The sequence below is a fragment of the Pseudorca crassidens genome, chromosome 13 (genome assembly GCF_039906515.1).
Source record: "Pseudorca crassidens isolate mPseCra1 chromosome 13, mPseCra1.hap1, whole genome shotgun sequence".
Taxonomy (NCBI): domain Eukaryota; kingdom Metazoa; phylum Chordata; class Mammalia; order Artiodactyla; family Delphinidae; genus Pseudorca; species Pseudorca crassidens.
This window is the reverse complement of record NC_090308.1, coordinates 69351055-69363094: the sequence shown is the minus strand read 5'-3', so window position 1 is coordinate 69363094 and position 12040 is coordinate 69351055. Positions and strand designations below refer to the sequence as shown.

General features: G+C 50.8%; 1 protein-coding gene across 1 annotated transcript in view; it reads left to right on the top strand.

Moving 5' to 3' along the window:
* The window catches only part of NT5E (5'-nucleotidase ecto), a 44808-nt gene that overhangs the window by 28998 nt on the left and 3770 nt on the right, over positions 1 to 12040 (top strand). Inside the window, exons 4-8 of the mRNA XM_067702652.1 lie at positions 5323 to 5520; positions 6440 to 6594; positions 8241 to 8346; positions 9144 to 9293; positions 10618 to 10818. Coding sequence (XP_067558753.1) covers positions 5323 to 5520; positions 6440 to 6594; positions 8241 to 8346; positions 9144 to 9293; positions 10618 to 10818 — 810 coding nt within the window. The remainder of the gene's footprint in view (positions 1 to 5322; positions 5521 to 6439; positions 6595 to 8240; positions 8347 to 9143; positions 9294 to 10617; positions 10819 to 12040) is intronic.

The window sequence follows — 12040 nt, the reverse complement described above, 5'->3', positions numbered from 1 at the left end:
TTCATGAGAGTTTGTGCCCACTCTGGGTACCACTTGAAGATACATCATCACTGTTAGACCTTCCGGTCATCACTGAATGTCCAAGAGCCAGAATGTGGGCAGTCTATCGAAGCATGTACAAAACAGAGGGACACAGTCCCAATATGGAGAATGTCAGTGGCCCCTTGAGTTCCCTGGAGGAGACATGACAGCCTGTGTATCAGGGTCGGGTACAGAGATGGCTGAGGAGACAGGGACTCACCCCTCTGGCTGCGGAACACCTTTTGACAGCAGCTGGCCTGACTGCCCGGCGGGGGGGGGGGGGGGGGGGGGGGGAGGGCATCTTGGCCAGCCTACTTCATGGCTTGCAACGCCACAAGACTTCTTGCATGTGAAAGATGCTCATAACTTAAAAAAAAAAAAAAAAATTAAACCACTTTTGGTGTCAGACACTATCAAATCTCTTGTTTTACAAATACAGGAAATAAATTTAGGTCCCAGGAGTTAAAAGTCTCTCCCGAGGTTGTGAAACAAGATTAAAAGGGAGCTGGCGCCAAAACCCATTCTCTCGACAAGTTTGGCTTCATGAGCCCCACCCAGCTCATCAGTTGAGGAAATTGAACGGAGGGGAGTTGGGGGATGGGGCATGACTCCCCTTGACATATGGATTCCTCCACAGGAAGGGCATGTAAATCTTGTCTGATCTCTGGAAATCTGTTGGCTAAACCCCTTAAAATCAGTCGTTCAACATTTATTGACTACCTACTATGTGCTGGGCCAGCCCCAGAGACACAGCAGCCTCTGCCCGCATGGAACTTACTGGCTTGAAAGGGATCCTGATGCCCATCAGATTTTTTTTTAAATATGCAGAGAAATCAGTCATATGTAATTACAAAGCATGCTGTGAAGGAAGAAGTCCACGGTGCTGGGAGAGCAGGTATAGGAGCGCCTGATCGCGTCTGGGGAATCATTAGAGATGATGGTAACTTGGGAAATAATTATCTCTAACCTTTATTGGGCGTTTACCTGAGTCAGGCTTCATGTGCCGCTTAACTTCTTTCATTCTCGAAACAACCTCTAAGGCAGGTATTGTTATTTTCTCCTTTTACAGATGAATAAACTGAAACAAAAAGATGTAAATAATTTGCCTGTGGGCCTCCGGTTCCAGGTCTTACTCTATATTCATGACTGTGGAGGCGGGCGTGGTCTAGGAATGGGAGAAACTAAGATTGCTGAAGTGCAGGGTGGAGGGTCTAGATGAAGCTGGGCCACATCGTGTGGGTCTGATAGGCTATGATGCTCACGTCAAAAACTGTAGTGTTGCTATCCAAGCGAACGTGGGTCTGCTCACCCGCCATGCAGAAAAGCCAGTCCACTGACACCAGGTTGTAGTGAAGGAAAGTACAGCATTTGTTTGCCAGGTGCCGAGCAAGGAGTCTTGTGCCCAGGAGTCCCACAGGGCCCTGCTCCGTATCAGCTGGGCAGGCGCTTGCCCGGGCCTGCGCTTGGAACGCCCGCATTCCTGAGGGGCTGCTGTTCCGTTCCCTCAGACACCCTCACTGTTCTAGGGGATACCCTGTTACCGGCTCTAAATGTCAGCCCACAGCTCCTGGCTCCTCCAAGGCTTGCTTCCAAGAGGACGGATTTGCCAAAAGGCTGGAATAGAGTTCTGGTAAACGGTTTTCCCCCTGCCAAGAGGACAGGCTGCGTTTCTAAAGACAGATATGTGGCTCTGTGTATGGAGAGACGATCTGGGGCGTGAGCCTCTGTGGCTGAATAGAGTGCTGTGGGAACTCTGAAGCCCTGGATTGCTTTCCCTGCCAGTGGTTTTCTGGGGTTGCCAAGTGCACAGGAAGCAGAGAGGGCCCAGCTGTGGGGAACGCAGACTGGAGCCAAACTAGACTGGTTATTGTCTCAGCCACGTGGGAAACGTCCTCCTTGACTCCGATTAAGTCCATCCGAGATGAAGATGACACATCTTTTGTTCAGCGCCGGAGAAAGTCCCCTGTGCTACAGGAGCTGGGGTTGGTGGCTCCTGTTTGTAAAGAGCAAGCTGATCTGATGAGGCATCTGACCCCATAGTTCGATTCCGAATTTTTACGTTCTGTTTAAACTCAGATATATTTATGGAAGGCAGAAAAAATAAAGGCTAAAGAAGTCAGGCTTGCCCTTCTCTTGGGTTTCCAGGAATCTGCCAGACCCCTTTCTGAAACAGATGTAGGGCCTGGACGAGGTGTTGTGCGCCACCTTGTGGATATAATGGGAACTGCACGTTGCCAGGCTTCTCTGGGCTCAGAGGAGGAGCCACCTTCCCTAACCGTGCCCAGCTGAGGTGAGGGGACTGCCACATCCCCGTCCCCTGAAGTAAAGGCCAGGCTCCAAGTCTGTCCAAGGACCACCACAAAACGGAATGCTACTCTTCAATGCATCAGACCATCTATGGCAGTGACCGCCACCATCTGCCGGCCACCCGTAAGCCTGTGCAAATGGAGATGGGACACGGCCTGCACTGGATCTCAAGTCCGTGCTTTTGTAGAAATAAAATTCCAAGGCTTTCTTCTTTATCCAGAGGAAGCAAGACAATGGGAAATTAAGATTGGCCACAGCTATGAATATTTCCTGCTGGTGAAATGTTGGTATTTGCAGCACTTCTGCTCTGTGGTTACTGAGCTAAAGGGGCTGCTTTTGGCTCAGGCGCAAGGCAGGATTGGGTTTTTCATAAACCCAGGTGTACAGCCTAATGTCTTCAGTGAAAAGGGAAGCCCAGACACAGCTTGGGGCACAAAGGTGCAGCCACTGGGCTTGCACCTGCTTTGGTGAGTGCCCTTTGGAAACCAGCTCTTGCAGGCTCTCTGAGAACAGCACGTCGTAGGCTGTGTTGGGCAGTGAAGAGAACATAAGCTCCGGTGTCTCACAGCCCTGCTTTTCAACCCGCCCTCCTTCACATACCAGCTGCGTGACCATGGACGCATGCCTGTGACAACTGGTCTTCTGGTCTACAGTGTGGGGATAATAATAGGAGCTGCCTCGTGGGATTCCTGGAGGATTAAGTGAGATCTAGCCCGGGGCTGGCTCCTGGCTGACTCTCATAACTGGTCCAATGAGGAACCAACACAAACTGAAGTTCTCCGGGCTCTCAGTGAACATCTAATAGGAAGCGCTGGTAGTGGGTGTGCAGAGGGAGGTGATAGAAATAGTAGTGGGTCAAGGGTATCTGTTCTATAGTCTCTGACTCAGAACAGCCCAGATGAGATCCCGCTCTCGCCGGAGGTGAGATGGGAAGTACAGGGCACCCATAGGAGGGGTGCAGTTGCAGAACTGAAACGTGCCAGGTGATCAGAGCCCAGGGCTCATGTTCTGAGTGCCGGGCTCCCACCCTCACACGGCGTGTGTCCGGGAGACCGTGCTGGGATGGGACTCAGCCTCTGGCTCCCCTTTGAGATAAGTGGCTCCCAGGCTCTCCCCAGGGCTCCCCTTTGAGACAGAACTCAGCAGAACCTGACAGGTCTGTGGTCTGGCTGGGGCGGGAGGTCTGTGTGCCAGTCGGCCACCCCGGTGAATGCGGCTCTTCCTCAAGGCACCCGAGGGGACACAGAACTGAGCAACAAAACCTAAGGATGAAAAAAAAAAAAAAAACCTAAGGATGGCCTTTCGTCATTTCTATTTTTTATTGAGTATAGTTGATTTACAATGTTGTGTTAATTTCTTGTCATTTCTGCTGATCTTCCACTAAAGAGTCTAAGCTCTGGAGAGTGTGTCTAGCGTTTCTAGAGGTTGCCATTCCCTCATGGGGGAAAGAAATACACATTTATTGAGTATTATGCGCCAGGCAGTCTGCAAGAGGGTTTTGTTTTGTTTTGTTTTAATTTGGCTGTGCCGGGTCTTAGTTGCGGCATACAGGATCTTCAGCTGTGACATGCGAACACTTAGTTGTCGCACGTGGGATCTAGTTCCTTGACCAGGGATCAAACCCGGGCCCTCTGCATTGGGAGCACGGAGTCTTAGCCACTGGACCACGAGGGAAGTCCCAGCAAGAGAGTTTAAATGTTTAATCCTCTCAAGATTCCTGTGAAATAGGAATTGTTATTTTGCCTTTTTTTTTCTTTTACTTTTATTTGCTTTTTTTTTTTTTTTGCAACATTTATTCCCGGGTAATAAGTTTTTGTTTCTTCAGTTTTTTCTGGGGTATCTTTTTGTTCTGTGCAACCTCCTCTTCTGGGTTAGTAACAGTCTGTTCTTTTTCACGAAGGATCATCTCAATGTGGCAGGGAGAGCTTGTGTTGATCCGACCACAAGCTCTGTAAATCCTGCATTGCATCTTGGGGGCGTTGTTCACTTGAACATGCTCCATGACCAGAGAATCTACATCTAAGCCTTTAAGCTCAGCATTACTCTGCATTTTTGAGCGTGTGCAGTAACAATTCAGCACCTTTTGGAGGCCACCGACCCTGCGTCCGGCCCCACTGTTTGGCCTGGGCGCACCTACCAACTCCACCGTTGGAATGATGGAATGGCACACATTGCTTCTGTAAAGTGACATCCTTCAGATACTTGGTGGCTTTTGGCCTGGGCAGTTTCATGAGTGTCCTTACAGTGAACACGAAGATTTGAACCGCTTGATTTGCATGATTGTATGGGGTTTTCTGGGCCCAGTGAAGAATGGACCCTTTCTAGAGGTCACCGTGAGACACTGGACCTCAGGAGTCGGCACCGTTCACAGCCTGCCTGTGCACCCGCCATCCCCCCACCCCACTCTCGCCCAGAGCACCCCTCTGCACGTCACAGAGGCCCGACAGCGCCGGAGCACCAAACCGGGGACTCCGACATGTTCCCCACACACAGAAGGACTCCGCCACCAGGGAGGACTCAGTAGACACAAGAGTCTGCCGCCCGAGGGCTTTGAAATTGGCACTGCCAAGCCCGGGATGGCAGCAATCACCCGTTATTATGCCCATTTTACAGATGGGGAAACTGAAGCACGGTGAGGTGAAGTGGCTTGGCTGCTTCACCGGGCCGGTGAGACTGGAGCCAGGGTCAGGATGGAGGCGGGACTGTCTTAGCAGTGTCGCATCTTTGTATGCCACGTAGCACCGGGCACGGTGCCCAGGACTTAGCAAGAGCTTAGCAACCGCTGCTGAGTTGAGAATGGAAAGATTCACGTGCCAAAAGGGCATTCGGAAACAGGGGCAGATACCCGAGCTGGGCTCTGAAAGACCAGCTGTGTAGAGCAGCAGCTGGCAAATCGTCAGTTCAGAATTCGCAGTCACCTGGCCGGCAGCCTGCAGGCTCCCGGCCGTCCGTGAACAAGGGCCCACTTGATTAACTTTGGATCTTTCATTGCAGGCACTCCACCTTCCAAAGAGGTGCCGGCGGGGCAGTACCCATTCATAGTCACGTCCGATGACGGACGGCAGGTTCCCGTGGTCCAGGCCTATGCTTTTGGCAAATACCTAGGCTATCTGAAGGTCGAGTTTGATGAAAAAGGAAACGTCGTCACTTCACATGGAAATCCCATCCTTCTCAACAGCAGCATTCTGGAAGGTACGTGAAATTCAGGGCAGGGATCCACCAATGCAAAGAACTGGTGGCTGGATTTTTTTTTTCTTTTTTTTTTTCCTTTTTATTTTTTGGTTAATGTTTCAGGACAATGTTTTTGAAGACCCGAGCTTCTTTCTCCCTTGAGTTTACTCTACCCTCTTCGTGGATAAGGAGATTTAAAACACACACGAATTGCAAAAGTCCCACGTGCTCCTCCAAGCCCTCTCAGCATCAGACACTGTGTCGCTGCCTCTCGTGTCCCTTCCAGCTTCACCCTGGCGCAGGAGAGCCACTCTCGGCCCATGTCCAGAGGAGAGCTGATTGTTGGGGCAAAGGGAGCAGTGTACCTGGGCAAGCAGCCCAGTCTCCATGGGCTTCAGGTCATCAAATGCGTGTGTCTTTCTTACTTTTTGATCTGGGAATCAAAACGAAAAGACATTTCATGTCATGCATTTCGTACAGTGTACATGAACATCCTCCTGTGCTTCTCTCTCGCCTGCCCTTTCCTGCTTACCGTGATCAGACAGGGAAGGACAGGTGACCAGGGGCCCTGGAGAGCCAGAGCTCCCGACAGCCAGAGGGAGGGGCCGGGACCCTGTAGCCGGACGTCTCAACCCTTTATACCTGCCCTTGGGCCTCTCATTGTCTCCCCACCACTAATGCCCTCCCCGTTGAGCCAGCAGACACTCATTCAGATGTGACGAGTTGATGCTGATTTACTTGGCACGTCTTTAAGATCCAAGCTGGGTCTTACTCCCAGGAAACGGAATAGAGGTTCCTAAGGAAATTTCCCAGTCAAAATCAAAATGTACACAAATACGGTAAAGAACTGTGTACTCACGCCAGGTGAGCTGAATGACGTTTGAGCCTTTCTCCAACATTTAGGCTTTAACTGCAGGCTGATTCGTTTGTTTTCTTCTAGATCCGAGCATAAAAGCAGACATTAACAAATGGAGGACAAAATTAGATAATTACTCGACCCAGGAACTGGGGAAAACAATTGTCTATCTGGATGGTACCACTCAGTCATGCCGCTTTCGAGAATGCAACATGGGCAACCTGATTTGTGATGCTGTGGTGAGTGGTCCACAGGAGAGCAGGGCCCATGCCTAGTGGGGGAGGATGCAAGGACGGACAACCTGACAGTTACTGAATTGAGGACTTTTAGAAATTAGTCCCCAGACAAAAGCTTGGCGTGTAATCACACTGAGTACCTTGGGAAGGTGCCCGAACCAGACCAGTGGGCCATCCCTTTATTGCTTTACAAGAACGGCAGCCTTGGACTTCCCTGGCGGTCCAGTGGTTAAGATTCCATGCTTCCGCTGCAGGGGGTGCAGGTTCGATCCCTGTTCAGGTGAGTTCTGCATGCTGCGCAGTGCCGCCCAAAAAAAAAGGACAGAAGCCTTTATTTCAAGGTGCTCATCTTAGGTGTCTGAATATTGGATGTTGCTTTCCTTTGGTAAGATGACCTGAATCCACAAACTCTGCTCCTCCCAAGAAGTAGACATAGAATTAAATGCATCTGCCTGGGCCTATCTAGGCCAGAGTGTGTTTCACTGATCTGTCCTCTTGACCCCAGAGAACTCGGCCTTGTGTGAACCACCTTCACAAGCAAGGCCGTTATCACAAGAATAATAAGTCCCAGAGCAAGTTCCCACACCAAAAACACCCCTCTGTCCACCTGTCTGTGGGCAGCCCCCCCGGGAGGGCCGCCATGCCCAGCCGAGGTCTCCAGCTGAGACTCACCACGCCCAGGGGCACCCAGGAGGCCGTTCCTTTGTCTGGGCTCAGCTCGGTGCCGGGTGCCCGGTACCTGGGATGCAGCCACACTCAATAAGTGTCTGCCAAGTAAATGACGACACTCACGTTTTCCAAGGTGGGACAAGTGCTGGAAGCTCAGCATCGCACGGTCAGTGCGAGACAAGCAGCTAACGAGAAGCCAGAGCTGTGAATGTGCAGAGGCAGGTCTGGAAGGAAACACCCCAGGCTCTAGCAGGGCTTACCTAACAAAGAGAGAATGAGCCCCTTCTCCCGCTAAGCATCAGGAACACTGCAGCTGTGCTGCCCTCAGCCGCCCTGTGGCCCTGTGTCTCCCTCACCTCTTCCACCATCATATGTTTTCAAATGAGAATGTAATTCGTTTTATTTCTTGTAACTAAACATATGTTTTGTAAAAGAAAAGGAAGAATGAAACTGACTCTCCCCCGTTTCAGGGGCTCCCCCGTCTCTCTCTTGTATCCAAAATTGCCAACTTGGGAACTGGCTGGGGACCTAGACATGGATGCCAGGGTCCTTTGTGGCCTGAGGTCTGGAGTTGAAAGGCTTCTGGGCGCCACCCTTAGGAGCAAATGTGGGTCCTGCCCTGGAGGAGCCCCGGGGGGAGCAGCCCTGTGGGTCAGTCTGCACAGAAGCCCCTTTCTCCTACTTCAAGTGCTGGCTTTGCTAAGGGCCCCTGGCCTGGCGGGTTGCAGGGGTCTTAGGAGAGGGGCTCAGAGCTACTGGCTACTCAAAAGAGTCTGACCTGGGACTGGTCACAGTGTCTGAGGTTTGCTTCTCAGGGCATGAGACTAGTTCTGATGAATTACACTTGAGAAAGCTCTGGGCACACACAGGAGCAGGGCAACAGCAGCTTTATTTGCTCGGTGCAGCTAACCAAGTTCCGGGCACTGACCCTAAGGAGGAGGACCCAGAATAACGAGTGTAAATTCATGCTGCTGTTGCAGATTAACAACAACCTGAGACACCCGGATGAGATGTCCTGGAACCATGTGTCCATGTGCATTTTAAACGGAGGCAGCATCCGGTCACCCATTGACGAGCGGAACAACGGTATGCTCCCGGCTCCCGGCCCCCGGCCTCAGCTCAGCGTGCTGTCTGACCAGTCCCCCAAGACCCCCCCCACCGTGCCAGGCCCTTCGGCCATTCGAGTCAGTGCCCCACCTGAAGGGTGCACACAGGCTTGTGTGTTCTTGGATGCATTTGCTCACAGAGGGAGCCGCCAGCCTTACTGGCACCAAGGTTTAGCTCAACTTCTGATTCACACAGCAAAACGCAAATGGTGGCTGATGTATGCAAAATAGTGATGGCCTCCACCTGGATATCTGGAAAGAGGAGGACAAAATTGCCCATCTTGGGATGTCCCTGGCGGTCCAGTGGTTAGGACTTTGCGCTTCCCCTGCAGGGGGCACGGGTTCCATCCCTGGTCGAGGAACTAAGAGCCCACATGCCATGCGGCAAGGCCAAAAAAAAAAAAAAATTGCCCATCTTAGGTGCTGGGGAAAAAAGAGCTGGGTAAGTTCCTCTAGTGCATTTACAGGTATCCAGGATTATAGCACATGGTAAAACAAACCAACCAGACAGATATTCAAGACACTGTTGTAGTCTTCCCTTATAAATAACGGTGTCAAAAAGTGTCAGCCTCAGTGGTGGAGGGCACGGCCAGAGGCCCCTTGATTCCATCCTCCCCCTAAGTGTCAGGAACACTTAGACGCAGCTGTGCTGTCCTCAGAGCCTCCCTGTGCCCCGTGTCTCCTTAACCTGCTCCGCCAGTCCTAAAGGACACTGGCCATGGGGTGTGCTAGTTCTCCAGCTGTTTTCCTCCTCGCCTCCTCTGTGACTACCCACAGGCACAATTACCTGGGAGAACCTGGCTGCTGTGTTGCCCTTTGGAGGCACCTTTGACCTGGTCCAATTAAAAGGCTCCACCCTGAAGAAGGCCTTCGAGCACAGCGTGTACCGCTACGGCCAGTCCACAGGGGAATTCCTGCAGGTGGGCGGTAAGTCACCTTGCAAGGTGGGGTGGGCTTTCCTGCTGGTTGGCTTAGCTCCCCCCTTACCAGAACCTCTTGGTCAGGCCTGTTTGGGTTTTCACACACCCAACACCAACGCATAGTCTTTGAATGGCCAGACCACTGGAGTAGGTCGGGGTCAAAGCCCCAAGGCCCCGAAAATGAGCACCATTTGCCAAGTCTGATTTGGACATTGGATGGTCTCAGCAGGAGCTGGCCCCCCAAACTCTAAGCAGGTCAGCTGCCTTGAGGTCTAGTTTCTATTAAAATCTTAGTTGCTTCAACATTCAATATTCGTAAAAAAACAGAAAAGTGGTTTTTTTGGTCTGTTTTTTCTGTGAGTGCCTGGAACCATACAGAAGTTCAAAGGAATGCAGTGTCCAATAAGTATTAACAAGGATGATTTCTGGGCGGGGCAGTCTGGACAAGACATAGGAACTTGGCTCTGGTTCCAGCGGGACCTGGGGCAAGCCCTCAGCCTCTAGGAGCACGGTGAGAAAATGGGCCTGCTTATCTCATGGATTGCAGTGAAAACGGAAGGAAAACAAATGCTTCCCAAATTGTCATGGACTTCTGAAATGCTTTCGTCAATAATTAAGTCCACAGTCCAATGAATTCAACTTTAAATTAATATGAATAATCTTGTTTGACTCTGACTCCACATTCTGGCCTGAGTTTCCAGCCTGTAGATAGCAGGCCGCACCTGAGGGCTGTGATTGCTTTGTGAAGTCTTCCCTCTGCAGGGCACTCCGCTGCTGGGATCGAGGGGCTGCAGAGTGTGGTGGGGTCCAGGCTGCTGCCTGTGGGGTAGCCCAGATATTCTGCGTTTTCCAGGACAGAGTGGAGGGAACACCGGGGCTCTGGTGCCCCAGCACAGTGCTGGGTAGTCGTATATTTTGTGAAAGTCACCCAAGCCCAAATTATTAACGTCTCTTAGTCATCAAGATGGTGCAAGGTTCTGTGCCTGTCATCTGTTCCTCATTTTCCAGAGCCACTGAACCGAGTTGCTGGACCAATTAACTCAGGATTTTAAAAAGGTCTGTTTTCTCCCTGCAGAGTCACCTCTCGCCCACTCTGGGCCAGAGCCAGTTTTCCTCCCGGGGGTTCTCAGACCTCCCAGAAGGACTCAAGGACAAACCTAACCAGATAGGGTAGCTGCAATGTCACCTCAGCTCTCTTGCTGAAATTTCACTCAAGCTCAAACTAAATGAAAACTAAGCCCAGTGCCCCAATTCCAGATTTGGCCCTTTCCTAGAAAACAGAAATTTCCCTTTGGATCCAGTGAAAACATACAGGCTCATTTCTTTTCTAGGAATTCACGTGGTGTACGATCTTTCCCGAAACCCCGGGGAAAGAGTGGTCAAATTAGAGGTCCTTTGCACCCAGTGTCGCGTGCCCAGTTACGAGCCCCTCAGAATGGATGAGGTGTACAAGGTGATCCTCCCGAACTTCCTTGCCAAGGGTGGGGATGGATTCCGGATGATAAAAGACGAAGTGTTAAAACACGACTCTGGTAAGCACAAGTGTCTCCACCCCTCCCTAGCCCAGAGGTACCCGAGAACAGAACTGGTCCCAAGAGGGGAGCTACGCATAATGCTCGGAGGGCAAAGCCAGAAATCCAGATGCGTCCCCACATTGCTGACCACTTCCTGCTTTGTTTGTTGGGAAACAGCAGCACGGCCTGGGGGAATATTGCCCTGCCTCTCCCCAGCACACGTACCCATCCACCCAAGCCCAGGGAAAAACATTTTTACATGTGTTTTAAAACTCTTTTAAGTACGTATAACCAGCTATTTAAATTGTGAAATATCAATCAGTGTGGCACTTATAGAAAAACCAGACTTCTAGAACTTTAGGCTGGATGTGGGAAACTATATTAAATCATCTAAGCTTTCTTGAAGAAGCTTTTAGTGTAAACAGGTCAGGTAGGCGTGGATGGGATATGTCCCCTGCCCCGTTCTGCACAGTGGGTTGGAGCAAATTATAGGAACCACCACACTTGACCCCAGGTGATATTTCCAGCAGCAGTGAGGGTCATTATACCCCCTGCTCATTTTTTAAAATCCAACTGAGAACCACCTCCTATGCATAGAGTCCACTGCCAGTACACTACCCCTTCCTGTTCTCCAGGGCAGAAACTAGTGTGTTTACAAGACACGTGCACAGCTTCCCTGCATCTGTCTCCAGCAAGGAGCTCAGCCAGGTTCCTCTTCAGCCTTATCATAGGGGACTGCCATTTTCGCTGTGTATCCCAAGGAGGGTGAAGGACAGATCCAGGGCAAAGGAGACAGCCCTTCCTGGGAGGAAAGGCGCCAGGCACTTCCACCCATCCCATGATAGGAAATGGAAAGGCAGGCTTAAAAGGTGTCCTTTCGAGCCCTGCATGAAACAAAGAAGTTGATGACTGTGCATCACCAAGGCCAGACTGACAGGTGCTGGACAGAAGGACCTCACACAGAAGAAGGCTGAGGAAGCCTTGGCCCTAAGGCTTCTCAACCCTGGCTCTTCATTAGAATCACTTGGGGAGCATTTTAAATTAAATACCAATGCACTGGTCCCAACTTTTAAGAGATTCTGATTTACCTGGGTGGGGCAAAAGTCTCTTCCAGTGATTCTGATGTACACCCAGGGGTGAGAACCACTGCAGAGAGAAGAGTTCTTTTTTAAGTATTATATTGATAGTAATATATTGTTTTTAATTGAGGTATAATTGACATATAACATTATATTAGTTT